At 54.9% G+C, this 20,218-nt stretch overlaps 1 protein-coding gene across 2 annotated transcripts in view; it reads right to left on the bottom strand.

The window, feature by feature from the left end:
- The window catches only part of igf2bp2a (insulin-like growth factor 2 mRNA binding protein 2a), a 36,741-nt gene that overhangs the window by 6,754 nt on the left and 9,769 nt on the right, over nt 1–20,218 (bottom strand). Inside the window, exons 3-15 of one of the 2 annotated variants that reach the window (XM_049001853.1) lie at nt 6,583–6,631; nt 5,800–5,851; nt 4,824–4,887; nt 4,328–4,633; nt 3,759–3,893; nt 3,512–3,634; nt 2,549–2,684; nt 1,902–2,036; nt 1,651–1,719; nt 1,240–1,356; nt 507–581; nt 289–420; nt 68–181 (exon numbers count right to left, since the gene is read on the bottom strand). In XM_049001853.1, the coding sequence (XP_048857810.1) occupies nt 68–181; nt 289–420; nt 507–581; nt 1,240–1,356; nt 1,651–1,719; nt 1,902–2,036; nt 2,549–2,684; nt 3,512–3,634; nt 3,759–3,893; nt 4,328–4,633; nt 4,824–4,887; nt 5,800–5,851; nt 6,583–6,631 (1,507 nt within the window). The remainder of the gene's footprint in view (nt 1–67; nt 182–288; nt 421–506; nt 582–1,239; nt 1,357–1,650; nt 1,720–1,901; nt 2,037–2,548; nt 2,685–3,511; nt 3,635–3,758; nt 3,894–4,327; nt 4,634–4,823; nt 4,888–5,799; nt 5,852–6,582; nt 6,632–20,218) is intronic. The other variant, XM_049001854.1, reaches the window with a different exon arrangement.

Raw genomic sequence — 20,218 nt, 5'->3', positions numbered from 1 at the left:
TTGAGATCAGACAGAAGCGGACGATGGACGAGGTCCGATCTGATCGCCGAGGCTCAGTGCAACATACCTGACTGGCAAAGAAATGCCCAATAATCTTCACGAAGACCTCATCCTTCTCGTCAGGAGTTTGGTCCCGTGGCACTATGACCTCAGCGCTCGTGAGATTCTGTAGCTCGTTGACCTGTAAGGGGCGGCAGAGAGCACTCAAAAGGCTGCCGGCACATACCGGACAGAGCCGCTGGTGCCCCACCGGGCCCTGTGGCCGTACTGGGTGTCTTTCCAACGCACCGTTTTGCCACCCTTCCCGATGACCCTTCCTGCAGCAGATGAGGGAACCTTAATATGAGTCTCCAATTTGACCTCTTCTTTTGCCGTGAAGAAGTTTTCCTCCTTCAGCTTCCCGAATATCCTACCTTGAGCCTGCGAGCGAAGAAAACAAAAAACAAGATCAGGACACCCCGAGTCTGGAAACATGCAAACGCTGAGGCGAGAGGGACAGACTTCACCTTGAACTGGGCTTCAGGCGGCCCAGTTATGATGACCATTCGCTCTGTGACATCAGGACTCTCTGCAGGCGCGATCTGGAAGGAGAGACCCACGACGTCAACCAAAGTCCAACCCAGTCCAAGCAATCATACCAGGGCATACCTTACCAGGCCCGAGAGAGTCAGTTTGGGCTCATCATGGGCCGTGGGATACAGTGACAGGCTACCATACTGCAAACCCGCCCCCAGGCCTCAAAGGGACGGTTTGGTGATGCGGATGCCAACTGCATTCCTGGACTCTTAGTCACTTGTCAACAGAGAAGGTTCACGAGGCTCTCACTGAAATGGCTGATAACGGCCATAGACTACGGTCACAGATGTCCGTGTGACTCAGCGTTGGTTGCGCCACTGGAGGGGGAAGTGGTCGCCGAGGAGACGGGCCTGGAAACTACCCATGAGCCACGGAGCACAATTCAGCCGAGAGGGGGGCAAATTGATTCCTCCAACCAGAGCGGCATGAGCAGGTGCCACCGCAAGGCCACGGGGCACCCAGTTCCAACACCAAGATCACGGCTAAACATCCGCGATGGCATCAGCACAGAGAGTCCCCGACAGAAGGATGATGTAAGACCGCAGAACAACGCAGGCTGGCCAGAACCATCTGACATGCAGACGCCATCTGTGCGGCAGCACTGGCAACAGGACCAGGGGCCTCCACCCCCCAGACAGGAACGGACCGGCGGGGGCTGCTCACCTTGATGGAGGCACCGGCAAAGCGTGCCAGCTGCTTGATGTGCTGGCCTTTTTTGCCGATGAGTGCGCCGACAGCCTGAGTTGGAATAAAGAGGTAGACTACCTCCTGTTCAGGAGCCTGCGCGGAGAAGGGGCAGCTGGTCAAGAGTCACGAGGTCAGAGGTCAACCAATCAAGGCGGACTTTTGCAGGCACATGACTAATATGGGCCAATCATTGGGAAGACATTAATAAATAGGAACATGTAGGTAAACCTGGGACAAAAAAAGTCAATTTTTGGCTTGTGTTGCTGAACCTATTTATTAAAAGTGAACAAAAAAAACTTCTAATGAAAAGGGCTGCTGAGGAGGATCGCTTAGAAGTCGCTTGGGAGGTGTATGACCCTGGCCGGCCCTGACCGCGCTTAAACTTACTAAGTGCTGGTGGGATATGGTGCTGCCAGTAGGGACCCCATACAGACCACCCAGGTGTGACGAGTGACTCTGCAGGCACAGAGAGCACATGGTCAGGTGGGAGGCCGGCCAGCCTCCTGGCGAGTCACAACTCAGCTTTCCAGCAAGGGGGGGCAGCAAGTAGGTGAAGAACAAAGTCTGAACTGCACCCGGTCCAGGTGCAGGGCCCTATGGCCCGGCCCAGCTACCTGTAGCTTGCAGCCGGTACTCACTAAAAAGGGGCTGTAGCCAGCAGGGGGCAGCGGCGCCGCACCACGAGGGCTGGTTGCCGATGGGAGCACCGACAGGCCTGAGGAGAAGATGCCCAAGGCGTTCAGGTTGAGCCCGGGGATCAGGCTGGCTTGTTGCTGTGGTGGGAGAAGAAGAGCCACTTATCTATGGAGGCCTGCCTACCCATCACTGTTGACTTCACAACAGGGGCAGATCCAACCTCTTTCATTGTCTTTGACGGACATTCCGGGATCATGTAACACCCCATCCCGACCACTAGGGGGCGACATCTGCTCGTTTAACTTTCCATGGTAATAGGACGAGACACTCTGCCCCCCCACCCATCCCAAAATAATTTAGCTCGACTGAAATGTCAACGGATTTGACAGGTCCTTAACTTCACTCCCCGAAACAACTTCACAAAACAGGTGCTTCATAGAAGAGTGATTAAGGTTGTTCGGGGGTGGGGTCATTCAGAGCAATGAGGACTCGAATGCAGGCGATCGGAGGACCGGGTCACCACATTCCTACCGACTCATTCACGGCATTTCACAGCATTATAAAGTAGGAAGAGGAATGTTACAGACTCGCCAAAGCCAGTCGCCGCGAACGTTCATTACAGGCCACAGGACACGGAAGCAGGACGTACGTTTACAGCAGCAATGTCGTTGTCGTAGGCCTCCCTCAGCTTCTTCATGATGTCCGCCTCGGCCTTGCAGCATGCCTCGATATCACCCTTCACCGTGATGGTCCGCTCAGGGTTGTAGATGGTTAGATCCTGTAAACTGCGAGGCGGGAGTCCGTTAGCAGCAAAGACTGGACCTCAATGGTCCTGAGGAAGAAGGCCATTCGAAGACGGTGAATAATTGGATAAGAGAACATGGGATGGTGTCACGCTCACAATGGCACCCAGATGTGGTTAAGTCCCATCTGATAAAAACCATTGATGACAAAACAAGAGTGTAAGACTAGATTCACAGAGATAGAGTCGCTCCGAGCCCATCAGCACCTACCCATTGGACCAAACTGGCCCATCCTAATTCCTGGCTGCCTCAAAATAAACAAGAAACATGACTCACGGGACACCGGAAACAACAAACGCAGGCCTTGAAAGAACACCCCCCCCCCCAATTTAGCAGAAAACTGAGTCACTGTGGGAATGGAGCAGCATCATGTTACGGGGGCGGGGGCAGGAAGAGGGGGGAGGTCGTTAGTCACACGAGTTCCGTTAAACAGACATTGCGGAGAAGCGCGAGTAAACACAAGGGTGCTGAGGGAGGGGGGCAGGCAAATGGCATGTGTGTCACACGGCTAATGAGAGCAAGACCTACCGACTGCAATAGTACCGCGTGAGAAATTAATCCAGCGTGGGGGGGGGGGAGCTGAGTTAAAAGGGACTGAATGTTGCTGAAAAAATAAATACAACACCCATTACTATAAAATATAGCTGCCTGCTAACGAAGCAATACAAGCTGTCATTACAGGGCTTATAACGATCAAAATCGGTGCGAATCCCCAAAGTGTGATGTCACTGATCAGTGAAAATACACTCATACCCGTCATGCACACTGGGACTTCCCACATACACAGTTTCATGGTGGGGGACACTTACGAGGAGATGGTGATTTTGGTCCCTGTCTCCAGCTCGATCTTCTTCAGGTGGCGGCCCTCTTTGCCGATCAGCCTCCCCACCAGGCTGTTGTGGGCCAGGATCTTCAGAGGGATCTCTTCAGCTCTGTTGAGGGACACAGTATTTAAGTGCAGAGAAGCAGGAGCGAGCAGGAGCGAGCAGGAGCGAGCAGGAGCGAGCAGGAACGCGTGTAGCGCCATGTGGCCAGCGCCAGGGCTCAGACACTCACGCCTTGGTTTCATTGGCTTCTTTCTGCATGATGTCCAGGATCATGCGGCAGGCGGAGGAACAGCCTTCCGGGGTTGAGTGGATGGTAATGGGCTTCTCTGCAGCCCCGGCATTCTCCTTCCGGTGGATGTCCACCCTGTTGTGCGGGGGGAGGACACTCAGGGGCGGCATGTGAGCTGACAGAAACCTAACAAAAAGTGCCGGCCCCAGGGCCCCGAGAACGAGTGGCTGTTTCATTGCTTCGGCTCCCAGAGGTTCAGCGAGGTCCATAATGGCCTAAGGAGTGCCTATATGTCCCAGCGCTTCCCCACCAACTAATGACAGTCCTCCACATCATCACACCTAGTGGGAGTTTTGAGGGCAGAGCGAAAAATGATTGGTCCAGAGAGATAACCAATCAGATTGCAGAGGAAGTGGGTCCAGAACATTCGTGTGAAAGTAAAATTCCCGTGTGCAACACTGCACTACATCTGTGTGGGGAGATGGCTGGGCTGCCCACTCATTCAGGAAGCAGGATTATCAAGGAGCCAACCAATGGGAATGTGAGACCTGGAGGCCACACCCACTCACTTGGACTGCGTCTGCTTGGTGACGTTCTTAATGGTGAGGCCCTCCTTGCCAATGATGGCGCCGACGTACTGCGTGGGCACCAGAATGCGCAGTGGAAAGTCGTGCTGCTTGAGCCGGGTCCCCCCGGATCCTCCCGACGGGCTCGACTGCTGGGCATTCTGGTCTCGCGACGAGCGGCCGCCACTGCGTGTGCGCGAGCCTCGGGGGGCCGCCGCCGGCAGGGGAGGCGCCGCATCCGCGTCCAGGATATACGACACCCGGAAGGAGTAGTCCTCAAACTGGTGGCCCGTCAGCTTCTCGATAGCCCTGACGACAAAGCAGGGCAAGTCACACGCACGGCACAGGCAAACAGCAAAATGTAAAACCTCGACCAATAGAACGGGTGCATCTGTCACATGATGTAAAGCATTCCAATTAAGCCAATCACGTCTGCAGGAGGGACCCAGATGAGGGTGTCCCTGGTACCAAGCAGCCAGCAGGAGGCCGGGTCACTTACGCCTTGGCCTCCTCCTTGGTGGAGTAGGTGACATTCACCACGGCGGTCTCCGTGTCAGTGTTAACTGAGAGGAGGGGGGATTAAAGAACAGGAAGAACACAGGGGTCAGTCCCCCACCCTCAGGCTCAGGGGCGCGGCAGGCGGGTTTCCGTGGGGACCGCAGGCGGGCAGACAAGCAGTTCCACAAAAAAGGCAGACTCTTGGGGGGGCCACACACTTACGGGAATCCGGACAGAACAGACAACAGCTTTCCACGGATCAAAGCGTGGCTTGGGACAGGGGGTGGAAGCTGAGGGATGTGCAGTCATTTATTCACGGTAAGCCCCGCCCCCCCCCCGACCCCAAGGACAGGCTAAAATAATTTTCTCACCTATACTTTTCCTAAAACATGCAATAACGCCAAAAGCATGGCTAAAATCAGACACTCAGCTGTCAGAGAGGAACATTGAAGCAGGCCTCACACACAGACCGGCAGGCCTCACACACAGACCGGCAGGCCTCACACACAGACCGGCAGGCCTCACACACAGACCGGCAGGCCTCACACACAGACCGGCAGGCCTCACACACAGACACGCACACTGGGGAGGTGTCTTCCCAGACATCTGTATTCTCCCATTAATTACCCCCCCCAACCCCCAGAAACAACGCGCCACATTTTTCTGGAAGGCGGCCACACCCCACCCCCCCCCCCACTTCAATCAATACCCAGTGGCCCCCCCATCTCCCCACGCGGCCTCCCAGGATGCGGGCCACCGCGGCCTCCCATTTCCGAGGTTGAGAATGACAGCACTCTCCTACAGACGGAAGGCTTTCCCTCAAGCATCCCCCCCCACCTCACCCACCCACACACACACACACACACACACACACACACACAGGCTGATACGGCAAGCAGGAAATCATTAAGGGCCATCAGGCAAACATTAAGACCACACGCAGACACACACAAACACACACCGGGTTCACATATTACCTTGTTCCACGTTCTCCACAGATCCGTACTGCGCTAACAGGCTGTCCAAAACCTGCAGAGCGGAGAGAACACGAGTCAACACACACACACACACACACACACACGCACGCGCACACACACGCGCTTCCCATTCGCACGACAGTGATCCCAAAATCCCCTTTTCTGCACGTTCCGTATTTCACGGAGAAGATAAGCCGACTGCCCGCCCCCCCCCCGCCCCCCCGCAGTCTCGAGAGCGTGTTTACGTCTATTAAGCTCCGGTTACTACAAAACTCTCAACCTTGTGTTCTGAAAAATAACAACAACGACAACAAAAGACCAGTTAGCGCAGCAGTGAGCCTTCCGGGAAAAGGAGCACAGTGAGGGCACTAAGGAGCCAAAATCCAGAGAGGCTGCTCTGCCAGCACTGCCACAACTGCATCCTGGGAAGGGGGGGCCACAATCACCTCCAGGGTTGCTTGGTAGCCCCAGAAGCAAACTCCATTTTGAGCCACTTAAAGAGCAACTCGTGGATCAGGGAGCCTCAGCTTATACCACAGGATGAGGAACTAGTTGCTACACATCTGGAGGAGCTAAGTGTTAGGCACTTTGCTTCTTGTACCCCCACCCATCCTCCAGGCTCCCAGGGACCCTGCCCCCCCCCCCCCCCCAAGGTGGGCATGTGCTGAATCCTGCAGGCACACACTTCCAAACTCCGGGGCGTAACTTGTAGCACGCTCCGCTAACAAGGCACACAGAGGCTGACACGCAAGCATTCAGCCCGACAGCCGCTCAAACACCTACCTCCCACTGCAGGTGAGGGGGAATGTTCCGGATCTGGATCTTGCGGCTCCTGTAAAGTCGAGAGAGGCAGTGAGCTTTAACCATGGTTTTCCCCGTGTGATCCCCAAAATCTCAAGAGAGAAAAAAAATACGTAAAATCAGTGCTGTAAAAATCAGCTTTAACACAGAGTGGAGAATAATCCATTTATCCCTCGAACATGGTCAACAGCATCTATAGAAACATCTACAGCACTGTCAGCGAGCCGGTGTTTCTGAAATATTCCCCTCACTCTCCCCCCAACAATGTCTCTCCCATCCATGGTGGTCAGTGTTTGGACCAGGTGAGGAGATGAAGGCGGCTTCTGCTGTTCTGCCAACCACTGTCCAACGGGGGGCACCGTCTAGCCAGCAGGAGTCCTCGCAAAAGTAAACAGACAGGAGCTTTGAAACGATAATCCCTATTATTTGTGAAGACGACCCAGCTATCGTGCCCAGTGTGTGTGTGTGTGCGTGCGTGAGAGCAAATGACCATTTGTTTGGTTAAGCCTCTTTGAGCCCCAGCTGTTCCCCAGCCAATCAGGACAATCGGCAAACAAAGGGGCGGGGCTGGCACGTGTGTGACCCTTCTTCCCCAGACCAGCTCCCAGGACGGTGTCATCAGAACTGCTAGCGTCTTAAAGTTGCGTTACCGTGAGCGATGGTGGGTGTTACTGGGGATGCCAACTGCTCGCGATGGATGCCGGGATGCAGAGGGAATGGGGGGGGGGACGACACCAAGACGCGCCCACATCCCCCCCTCCCTACTCTGGATCGATGCCCCTTCTCAATGGTGACCCTTCTCCACTGTCTCCACTCACTTCATCAACACCAGCCGCACGAAGCAGCAGCCATTACCAGGGTGAAGGAACGCCGAGTTCCGGCCCCTTTCCAAGTCGGAAACCCCCTCAACGCGGCTCGTTCGGATTCCCAGGGGGGGGGAAAAAAACACACCTGGCTGGCCCTGCATTGGCGCCGCGTACCCAAGAAGGTGACAGACATTAGGGGGGGAGGGGGACACGACACACACTCATTCGCGGTCTCTGCCCCCGCGTCAAACGCATCGGTTCACCACTTGAGGAAGAAGCGTCTGCGGCTGCCACCCTAATCAGCGGGACCCCCCACAGGCGGGGGCGTCGTTTGGTCACGCTTGCTGTACAGTAGTTACAGCAACACTAAGTTTCCATGTAAACAATTTCACACACAGGAACTTGCCAGGCGGAACATTCCGGAACAAAAAAAAAAATATATATAAAAAACAAAAAGAAAACGCGGCTCCACCTCAGGCAGTGCAACACCTTCTGCGAGGTGAGTGTCTGTGGAGCCCCCCCACTGTCATAATTCCTGGCAGGAGATTACGAACACTACGGTAACACCCTCATTTGAATAACCCAAAACCTCAACTCCACAAACGATGTGACATTGGCTCTATTCTTTCCTTAGTTCCACCACCTTAATGGACAAAGCCTGTAATCCCCCCCCCCCACCAGTCACTCTGGGGCAGCCCGCCTCCCCCACCCTGCTTCCTACAGGCCATTCATGCACAATTTTTTCCCTAAAATTCAGCAACAGCCTCCACTCTCCTATCACGCTAAAAAACGTCATGTCATGTTTCATTCTGTAACAAGGCGTGACCTCCCTCCCTGCACGCATTATGCGGATACAGGTTAAACTCACCTTTTTTTTTTTGAGGGGGGGGGGGCATCAGTAGGACTCAGTAGACGAACATTTTTTGCGTTCAGGGTGTGAGTCTAAGTGGCCAAGTAACCTTGCCTTGGGTCCTATGCACCTGGACCAGCATATGATACGAAAAGCACACAGACACACTCAGACTCCACCAACGTGTGTTGGAAGTGTGTAAAAATCAAAGTGGTTCAGTATTCTGAGTGTGTGCGTCTGCATAACCAGTGCTACATACTTACAAACTATCCTGCCTCATTTTCACCAACACAGCAGCATGCCGCGAGATTCCACAGCGACGTCACCTGGAAGGCCATCTGAGGGGCCTTTGGGGAGACAGACGCGCCGTACAGCGGGGAGACTCGGCTGGCGGGATGCGTTAAGCTCCGGGGGCAGTGCAGGATAAAATCCGAAAATTTTAGAACGATTCGAATCTGGCACTGGAGCCTGGAGGAGCAATTAAAAGCCAATCAGACAAAGCGGACCAAGCAGTAGGCTTCGGGAAGAGCCTCCCACATCCCGCTCAGCAGAGGCTTGCGGAGCTGCAGCCCTGATTCGTTACAAAGTGCTGAACCTGACACTTTAAACGCAAAAAAAGATCACAGCAATCAGGGCTCTGCCTGCGTCCCGTTCTGTCTGAGTGTCTCGAGAGAAACCCGGTTCTTCGAGCGGTTGAATGCCAAGCTCCAAGCAACGCTTCTGTCAGTGACAGGTAATCTGGGTTCTCCCCGCCCGCCCAAAACCAATGGTGCATTAGCAACTCCCACTGCAGGTGAGGGGGAATTGACATTTTCATACTGCAGCCATGCCACATGTTTTTTCTGGAAGCATCTACGGATTCACACAAGAGTGACAATGCTAACCCCGACTGTCGGGGGTTGCTGTACAGGTAACAGCGGCTCGGCCACATCGAATCGATCGGGCCTCGGTTTTGGGCCAGACCAGCAATAACATCTAAGCTACAGAGTGAGTCCATCAACCACTCCAGGGGAATAAAAGGGAGGATCCATTTCAGGAGTGTGGAGAGACACACATGGGGTATCTGCGAAAAAAGCATGTGCAGGAAGTGTCGTGCCAGAACAGGATACCTCAGCACCTGAGAAGACCCCAGTAGAAATTGAAATTCAACTAGGGCACCTCCCCGAGCCTTTGTGACCTGCCTTTGTACAAACGGCTCCACCGGCCTCTGCCCATTTCACCAAGGCGGCAGGCCAGAACCTGCCCATCTACCCCCAAACAGCACACAAGGACACAGCTCAGGCAACCTTCAACAGAGGATCCCGCAATCTGTAATGCATACAGGTAGTAGAACTTCTACACTAATGCTGGGTTGCCGAATTTCTTCTAAGCTTTGCATATTACAAGTGAAATGCGGGGTAAACCTGCTGTAGTTACAATGGAAAGGCGAGGAACACAACTGGAGAGGTGACAGCGTCAAGGAAGCTCGCGCCCACGTTTGTGACGTAGAACGACGCAGGGACAGAGGGTTCGAGAAAAGCAGCAGTCTGAAACACAGCTCTACGCCACCTGACGGTGTACAGGAGACCGTGCAGGGGGAAGCGCGACTGGCAGCGACACCAGTGCCATCACCCACGCCGAGTCAGTCAGGGCTGGTCCGAACTGGCAGGGTGCTCTATGCACGAGGGTGGAGATGCCAGGAGCACCGGTAATCTGAATTTACCCTGATCCTCGCTAAGCCCTTAAGCCCCATGAGATCTCCAGGAGAGAGAGAGCCCCACACCGCAGACAGGGAGCCGCGCCGGGTGCCGACTGGGAAGAACACGTCGTGCCCACATGCGAGACTCCGGCAGCCCCGGCCCACGTATAGGAGCCCGCATGCTCCGCGACGGACTGCCATCCCATTAAGGGGATCCCATCCAGGATAAGCAGAAGATGGATGGATTTTGCAGATCTCCGGCTCTCCAAATAGCCATGCGGGTCTCTCACACACACAGACATCTCACACCACTGCTGCCCCTTTTGGCCAGGAGGGCTCATCTCCCTCAGTGAAGCCATACGATCTCAAGCACAGAATTTAATTAGCGGGGAGAATCAGGCACCTCATTGGCTAAGAGGTCCCACCCATGACGCACATCTCATTAATACTGAATGAGAGCCTTCCCAGCCTGCTTGGATTTATTTATTTAAACCGGGAACAATTAAAAGCTCTAAAATAGTGTTTGTGCCTCAGACGATCCAGAGATCGTGCCACAACTTGTCTTCAGGTCCTTGGGGGGAGGTTTAAGTTTTACCCATTTATCAGCTATACCAATGTCCTGCGGAGAAAGGCTGTGAGGCACCGGCCTGCTGTCACCCTGCGCTGACTTCACTTAGCACTGCCAGCTCCAAGATGCCATTTCTGTGGGTCGTGCTTCACTCCTGGAGATCTTTCTTCCACGGGCAGTGTGTCAGACAGCAGGGAGCCTCACCCAAAAGCAAGCCCTCCTTCTCTAAGGTGTGCTCCCCATCTCTGCTTGGGTAGGAGGGAATTTCAAAGGCGGCAGCAGAGAAGGGGCGAGAGGGGCGCGGGGCTGAACAGTCAGGAGTGTGAGGCTGCACTACAGTTTGCTGTCACCCGGAGGCGCTGTGGAGTTATAGCATACAGCCAAGACACAAGCTCCGTCACAATAAAAAAAAGGGGGGGATTTTCCTGGTTCGCTCCTGACCCGGCTAAAGCGCGGGGCGGGGTGCGTACCGATCAGCGCAGAGCTGCCCTAGGGACCGGGCTCAAACCGCAGCAATCGCAAACCCCAAACATGCCACACACAGCACCCTCCACAGGAAAGCAGCAGCCCAGCTCTGGGGGAATCCCTTGTGTACATGGGAACACCGTTTTTGGGTGGGTGGGGGGGCAGAAGAAAAACTAAGCAACATGCAACACAGCACAGACGTGCGTTTCATGCCGTATAACAGGGTCAGGAGAACACAGTCATATACAGTCAAATACAGTCATATACTGCCTGCAAGACTGACATCTGCAGTCTCCGCCAAACCCTCTTTACTAAAAAGTATGAATGAACCGTCCCCCGTTTGTCCAGGTCAGGAGGTCCGGGCGATCCAGCCAGAGAAGGTTCCACATAACAAAAACCCAAACAATCTCCCGCTACTGGAATCCCCAGCTGGGCCGCGAGAGTGACGCGAGGACACCCCCGCCCCCCCTCCCCGCGGCACGGGATGAGGAGGCGGAGGCTGACTTGCGTGTCACACGCTCTCTGGCCAGGTAGAGCAGCTCCACGTGAACGAGGCACAACCCAGCCGCCAGTGGAGGTAGCGCATAGCACAGGGCGAGGCAGCCAGCCGAAAAAGCCCCAGCCGTCGATTCACCTCGGCAAAGAACCAACCGGGAGGGACTTCGGGGCGCACATGGACGCTGGGACCACCCCCTAACACGCGGGCGACCACCCACTAACCGCTAAACCAGAAATGGGGAACCCGTGCCGACCGCGGGAGTCTGAGCCGCCGCCTGAAAGCGGCACTGCGCTGGCAGGGCTCAAACACCGGCACTGCACTGGCACTGTTCCTCCCCTCAGCTGATCCAGCCAATCACAGCCCAGCTGTGCTACAGCCAATGGGAAAGCATTAAAGTTGTGCGTTATAGGCACAAAACAGAATCTCATGTAGACAAACACAGAGGGAAAATAAGCAGCTCTTTTAGTTATTATTTGAAGCCCAATGTGAGACTAAACAAACCTTGTACTGTCTAGTAAACTGACCCATGAATTCTGTAATTAGACAATCAAGGAAATAATTCTGTTAACAATAATAACAATAATAGGAGACTCGGTAAAAGCTTAATTACTGCTGCATTAAGGCATGATTAGCAACGGTAACGCAGACAAGCTGAAATGGTCAGGAGTGAGGATGTGGACTGGAAGCATCTACTCCTGCCGACACACGACCAGCAGCCGCAAAGAAAATTGGAAACATCAGATACGTCACAGGTATGAACTGTACTCACTCACTGGAATGATCTAAAGGAAGCAAAGAAGCAGCCAATGGAAGTGAGCTAAACCTGACTGACAGGTGAGAAAGACCGCCACCCCCCTCCCCATCACTGTCCACCATCGAACCAACTCTGCAGAGAGTTCTGTGGAAAGACATAAAGGGCTTTCTGAGCTGGTAAAAAAGAATGTCAGAAGAGGAACAGAAACGATGTGAAATGCTAACCGCATCACCAATTCAGGGCGAGGTTCAGGCTCGGGCACCCTGCTAACAGACGGCCCCTGACTCCACCTACAGCCCCCCCCCCCCGCACTGTGCTAAGGGACGGCCTCTCGCTCCCTCCACTATCGCACGGCCTCGCTCTAACACTCATGCAGATGAACACAGACGTACACAAATGGGAGGGGCTGGGCTGTAAGGCCGGCCGGCACTTTAGCACACAGACCCGCGCTCCACTAAAGCACAGCCCCAACAGGAACGCAGGGCCCTGGACCCTCCAGGAAAGGGCCACAGGCCGCAGTGACACAGCCCCGTCCAGCCTCTGGGCAAAAGCTCCTTCGCCTTCAAGTGTGTGCGATCTGTCGCATTTCTAAACCCCTTAGCTCAGGACTACATGCAAGTGCAACGGAAAGGCACAAGTGTGCTGCTAATCTGGTGCCGCACACATGCTCATGACGCCCTTGTGGACCCGCCGGGGCTGGATATGAATGGAAATGATGATATAAGCACATGACGGGGGTTAGCAGGGGCAGGGGGATTCTTAGCTTACCGCTGTGCCGTCAGGAGGGGGGTGGGAGGAGCAGGGTCACCCAAACACCCCACCCACCTCAATTTGTGTACAAAAGGTCCAGTATTCAGCAACATCGACCCAAAAAGCAGCTAATCACTTTACTGAGAAGATTAGGCCCATAAGGGAGCCCCGCCCCCAAAAATCCCAGCATCCCTTTGTCCACGTGACGCCCATGTGGCTGAGGCGGCTTTATCTCTAGCAGGACTTTGTCCTCGGCCCGGCGGCGTAAATCCCTCCCCCCCACAGCTGGAAGGGCACCGTGCCTTGGGCTCCAAGGAAGGCACCCAGGCCAGGGCAACCGCAAGCACACGACTTTCACGCAAGGCACCCCCTTCCTGAACTGACGGCGCGAGAGCGTGCTCAATCGGGGACGTGCGTTAAAGTGCATGGCAGCACAGACGAGATAAACCCAGAGGGTCGCCATGGGACAGAGGGCACTGGGATGCCCCCATGTGGCAGCACACGGAAGAGCAATGCCCCGCCCACCCACTGGCTAACAGACAGGTCCGCCGTCTGCAACCAAAGTATTATTTCCACGTCACAAAAAAAAAAACAAATTCAGCCAATCGGTGGAGACAGAGGCCTGAAAACGTTCCCTGGCTCAGTGCCTCCCACACAATAACCTCTGCACAACTACCGCGTCTACTTACATGATAGTAACCTTGGCAACAACAATAATGAGCCAGCAGGCTGAGAGTGGCGCGATAGTGTGGCGGAGTCGCGGCCCCGATCCCAGGTGCGAGTGGGAGACAGGCCCGGCCCGGGGCCTTTGTTTCCAGGGGCCTTGACTCCGTCTTCTCAGAACAAAAGCCGCAAGCCAAGTGGCGACAATTCACCGAGAGATGCGGCACATGGAGAACCACGACACGTCCTCACCACGGGGGCGGAAAACCCTGCCTGGGAGGGTCACGGGACATTCCAGCCGTGGACACATCAGCGGCGTTGACCACACACTGATGTGGTTGGGGGAGGGGGGGGATGAGGCTTTACACATCTGATGAATGTGCAAAGGGGTCCAGGCATTCTGTCACCAGCGCACATGTGTCACACAGCATGACAGTGAGTGAGCGGCTTGGAAGTGTCCAGATTCATTCCCCCCCACCCCCACACTGCAACATGGGCGGGGCGGCTGGGCCTAACCTCCAACAGGCGACCCGTAACACGAAACAGGCGGTCGTCTCAGTGTCGAGTGACTACAGGGGCGCCGCTGACGGACACGGTGACGGGTGACCTGCATACTCACACATACATGCGGGGGGGCACAGAGTGACCCGGAAGCACAGGGCAGGGGATCTCCAAAAAAAGTGTGACGGGATGGAGGGAAGAGAAGGGGAGTCAGAAGAGAGGGAAAGAGAGGGAAAGAGAGGGAAAGAGAGGAGAGGCAGCAGAGCAGCACGGGATCCACACTGGTACCGTGGCCAGACCTTGGCAGCGCCACTGCTTGGCACAGGACTGGTACTGGTGTCCTTTGGCTGAGCGTGCCCCCCCCCGACAGCGTCGCTGCTGCCAGCTGTGCGCTGCAGGTGTGTTTGTGTGTATTTCTGGGGGGGAGGGGGGCACAGCTACCGTGCCAAACGCTAGTAAACACCCAACGCTCCAAGATCATTCAGATACACACAGCTAATCCCTCCCCCCCAGCCATCCGCCCGGAGCCGTGGCCCTGCCCTGCCCTGCTATGCCCTGGCGCCGCCCGCTCAGACTCGTCCTGCAGCCCCACTGGGGCACCGCGCCTGCCGTGAGAGGCACCCCGTGCCCCAGAGCGGGCCACACTCACTGCGCTTCCCGTCATACCAGTTCTGACAACCCGCTGATGTCACCAGCGCCGCCATCAGTCCTCTACACTCCCGTGACAACTCAAGGCAGGAACCCAGCCACCCGGACGGCCGCACGGGGCAAGCAGAGGCTCCCCCAACCAACTCCACAGCCACCCCACCCCCAGCCAGAGCGCCGCACAGCCAGCATCAAATATTTAAGATGCGGAAAGGAGTGGGAGAGAGGGGCGGAGGCTGAGCCAGCCCGCCATGTCACATGACACCGCCAACGGCCATTTGCGGCACTGCGTTCTGCTGTGGTAACCAGGCACGCTCCGTCGCCGTAGCGATGCGGCCAGATGCCTGTTCACGCGACACGCCTGTATAAATACCTGCTCTTGTATGCTGTAAAAACATAGCATTTTTTCGTGAATAAAGAGACTTGCTTTTAATTCATCTGACTGCAGACACTTCCAGTCTAAGTCTCTTACAGACGTGTGAGAAGGATGTTGCAGAGGCCAAAAGACCCTCCCTCCGATCAATCACCTAATAGGCCCTGCCCCCAAAAGACCCTCCCTCCGATCAATCACCTAATAGGCCCTGCCCCAAAAGACCCTCCCTCCGATCAATCACCTAATAGGCCCTGCCCCCAAAAGACCCTCCCTCCGATCACCTAATAGGCCCTGCCCCCAAAAGACCCTCCCTCCGATCAATCACCTAATAGGCTCTCCCTCAATCACCCAAAAGACCCTCCCTCCCATCCAACCATCCAAAAGACCCTCTCGCCTTGGGAGTCTGCGAAACCTCAACATTAAAAAAAAAAACAAAACAAAACAAAAAGATGGCCAAAATGGAATAACAGGTATCCTAGCAACACTCCTGAAGCGCCAGTGCCTCTCAGGGCCGGAGCGAGATCGGACCACGCAGAGGCTCGCCAAGGCAGCCGGGTTTGCATGCCACGGCTAAGGGCACCGGAGGTCGCAGCACGACGAATAAATGCAGGGAAGCCTGAGGCTGCGAACCCAGGGCTCACGCGCAAAGCACTGGCTAGCAAACTCGTCTATCCTCCCCCCAGGTCCGCAGGGCACCATAGCAACATCCATTACCCAAAGACGCCGCGTAAATCACACAGGTCCGGCACGAAGACGAGCAGTTTGCCGCGTAGGGGCCCCCGCTCCTCCCCGCCGACTGATGAACCTCACGAGTCAGCATATGCCGAACGGACAGAGCTGCTCATGGGAAGATAGCACCAGCGGGGGGGGGGGGGCGTCTGACATGAGGGCACCTCATAAACAAATAACCGTCAACAAACAAGAAATCATCGGAGCCACGGTCAAATGCAGAGGGAAAATTAAGTGCTCTGCCGGACCGGAGCGTCTCCTACGCCGCCTTACTGTAAGACACGTGACTTAAAGGGAAAATGTAAAAAACCGAAAGAAAGAAAAAAAACACAAACAGGGTGATGTTATTGCGACATGCACTTGTCAGTCGGGTTTCCCCTTTCTGGGGTTGTGAGGCGTGTGTGTGTGTGAGGACGGAGGGGGGGTGACTTCCACCTTCCACCCATTTCTGAATGCCTAAAATGGTTATGAATGAACCTCCCTCACGCCACACAACCACACAATAAATCGGTGACGACACAGCGGACATCTGACGTCTATTGCAACGCCGGTGTCAGCATTTTCACGCCGCCCAGCCCTCGTGTCGCCGCCCTTGGTGAAAACAGACAGTGTTTGCGGCTTCTGCTACCTAATACCATGTTGCGTTTAATATTTCACTAAAATGCCATAGTTTACTCCTAATTAGTCGTCTTCTTTAAACAACAGATACAATCTTACCGGCCCATAACCTGAGTTATCACAGAAAATAGCGGACAGCATGGTGATCAGCAATAGAATTGGGCCAGTTTTCCCCAATCAGATCTGTGGGTCCACAGTTAATGGGAGCGGCCCCCCACCTCCCCGCGTCGCCTCCTGCCATTTTATCTTTTTATTTTCCCCGCTTTCTGGGTTGGGCAGGTTGCGTTGAAGAAAGGAGATGTTTAGCTGAAGCCCATCGTTTTCTGAAGGCACCGATTGGCCGTCCCTCATAACGTGAGCAGTGAGGCCTGCATGGGGGGGGGGGGGGGGGGGGGGACAGGGGGCCTAGCCGTGTGAAAGACGCGCCCGGAGATCGGCTCCAGCGCCCTCGCTTTTCAGCCCCAACAATGAACAATTGGCGGGTGGGAACCAATGTTTGTGAGCAAGGGGAGCAGGGGGGAAGGCACTGGAGGATGAACGGACTTCCTGCCGGCGGCCGCACAGCTTGCAGTGTCCCCGCCCTCCAAATGCAGGCTGCAGGTGACCTCCCCCAACCCATGTAAGACACAAATAGGATTAATTAGAGTGGATCCCTCCCTCAGCCCGTCACTAAAGCTTTATTTTCCTCAGTTAGTGACTTCGGAGACACGGGGCTGCATCCATGACACCGGCATCTCTGCATTCATGCCGCTCTCTCCCAGAAACAGAGCCGTCATTATGGAAGGAGCGTCAACCCTCTACTCATGAATCAAATCGCATCCATTTACTTAGAGAATACAGCCCCAAGTCCCTCTAACAGACAAAATCAGTATTTTTCTGTTTCCAACGCGCAAAACGTTGAAAATTTTTGTTTCAAATTTACAAAAAAAAATTTCTGTTGAACACTGTTCACTTTCTCTGCCATACCTTACAGACTGTAGCGGTAATCCAGCAAATTCACCAAGGGCTTGGAATGAACTACACTAAGAAATACTTAAAGGGGGTATATTTTTGTAATAGATGTAGGCTCCCTCACACTTCTGGGAATACTTCAGATTTACTCATTGGTATTACAAGCCACAAGTTCTCCGGCCAAAACAACAAGGCAGCCCCTCTACTCCCATGGGCTTGGAGTTTCTGACCCTCACAAGAGCCACTGAGGCAGACAAATCCATCTGCATGGAAATGGAACATCGCACCGCTGAGCTTGTTACAGTGTGTGGGGGTGTGCTGGAGAGACACCTCTGCGCTTCAGGGTACAGAACCAAATTCAACCACACTGGACCAGAGCAGAACCTGGAACAAGATGGGAGCAGCAACACCTGAAAATCACTACGGTAACCATGTTTTTATGCTGTCAACAAATTCACACTATTGCGTGTTTTATTCCTGCACCAAATAAAGACGCCATCATTTAATGAAGACGGCGAAACACAAACGAAACACAAAAGCTAAACAAACACCACCGCTTTTAAAAAGTGACAGCATGAGTGGACAGTAAGGCCGAGGAAGAGTAGGCCGGCAGGGAACAGTCACTGGCATCGGCACTGCTCGTCCACCGGTGGCCCTGGCGGGGCGCGGTCACTCCTCGTGAAATATTCACGCCTTCGGTAAGTGTCACGGGCATGTAAGCATGACACAGTGACTGACACAGGGAACAGGGCCTAACGATAATGAGAGTAAACAGCAGAGGATTTCGCTCGGCGCTGAACACGCTCACACGCGGCTTCAGCTGCAAAGCGGCACGCTGACAGGCGGGGGAGGGGGGACTCGGTCAACAACGTGGGTCGAAATGGAAGTGAAACTCTGTGCCCCCCCCACCACGCTCGCCGTCTTCACATGGGGATCCCGCCGTGCCCGTGTGGCCCCTCCCACTCCCTGTGGCAGGTGGTGACTCGTCACAGCAGCGTCCCCAAACAGGGCCATGCAGCCTGAAACACCGGTTCCGTCACGCTCACCTCATACCCAAACCTCGTGCAGATTCGAAGATTCTCAGGCTCCTTCAGAGGCGCCGTTACGAGGACGGAGGTCCGGGCATCATGCAAACATGCTGCTTTTTTATTCTTTGCCTTATAAATAGCGCTTAGAGTGTCAGCACAGGTCTGACCCCCCCCCCAAGGCTCACTCCCCTCTGTGCAGGGGCCTGGTTCCCCGGCGTCAACGGCTCCCCGTTTCACCGAGAGCACATGATGTTCCCGCACCATTCATTCCCTCCCCCCTCCTGCTCCACCCAAAGGCTTCGGTGGGGTTGCCACAGCAACCGGTCGAATCCCTAACTTGAGTGATGGAGAGCAATGAAAAGCCTGTGTACCTGGTCGCCGGGTAGCGGAAGGGTGGGGGGGTGGGGGGGGTCTTTCGGCAGCCCAGCAGGAAACAGATCCAGGGACGTGTCTGAATCTAATGGAGCTCAGGCATGTTAGCTGGGGGGGGAGAGATGCTACTAGGGGGGGTTACACATCTCACACGTCCCCCATAAATGACAGGCAGGTTGCAGGGAAAGTGAAACTGGGATTGACCTGGAAGGGTGACAGGTTCCTCACGCCCTGGAGTGCTTTTGGTGGGGGGGGGGCATATATGAGCATGGAAAAAGCAGTACTGCCAAGCCACCCAGTGATGACAGAAACAGTCACTTGTACCTGGTTTCCGCAGCAATGTCTGAGGCGTAATTACGTCACGCAAACAAGCAGAAATACACACATCGGCGTGCGGACACACTGTAGCCACTTAGAAACCAAACAGCAGACACATGGGCGAGCCCAGAGCCCGGAGCCCCGGGGCACGGGCTGTGTGCGTCCTTCGCATACTCCAGCTCCTGCCGTCACCGGGTGGGGGTGACCATGGCGGGCCCTGGCTCAGGGCTGCTCCGCTGACCGCGACGAGACGCACAACCCGACTCTGAAAGGCCGACCGGTGCGACATCCCGCACCCCCAAAAGATCACGTTACTTCCTAAAGTCAACAGCTAGGAAAAGTATTTAAACAGGACAAACACGCTGCACCTGACTCACCGACGCAAACAAAAACAACGTTTTGTACAGAAACATTCTGATGGGAGGCAACGTGTACAAACAAAAGGAAATCTGCTTTACCACATTATTACCTGAGGAAAAAAAAAATAGGAGTGGAGGGGAAGGTGAAAAGGATTCGTCCTCAGAAGGTATGAGAGGGTGGGATTATCCTTTCCAGCAGCTCGGAGCATAGATTTCAGGTGGGCTTTGAGCTGGGAGACCCTCACTGTGGGCTCACGCCTTGGAGCGGTTCGATACCCCTGCACCCCCCCTCAAGCCACCAAAGCTGCCAGCTCACCGCCGCCAAGAAAACTAAACTAACTCACCTAACAGCCAGAGACTTGAGGTCGCCGGACAACACCGCCCTTGTCATCAAACAGGGGGGGGGGGTCACAGAGGGAACCACGCCACAGAACGGCCCGGTTAAACGGCACCGGGCCCAACGGCAGCAAGAACGAGGAAGACGGGTGTCATACGTCAAGCAGCATGTGGGTTCAGACAATTTTTTTTTTTTTTTAAATCACACACTTCCTTCCCATGCGACTCAAACCCAGGGTCCATCAGGCCAAGAGGCAACATGCCTCTCGCCTTTAAGGCAGGAGGGCCCCCCCCTCCACAGGTGAATACCGACATACAGCAGAGAACAGCTTCACTCTCACACACAGATACAGAA

Source organism: Brienomyrus brachyistius, unplaced genomic scaffold (assembly GCF_023856365.1).
Source record: "Brienomyrus brachyistius isolate T26 unplaced genomic scaffold, BBRACH_0.4 scaffold62, whole genome shotgun sequence".
Taxonomy (NCBI): domain Eukaryota; kingdom Metazoa; phylum Chordata; class Actinopteri; order Osteoglossiformes; family Mormyridae; genus Brienomyrus; species Brienomyrus brachyistius.
The sequence above is the reverse complement of the archived record's forward strand: the minus strand, read 5'-3'. Positions and strand labels throughout refer to the sequence as shown.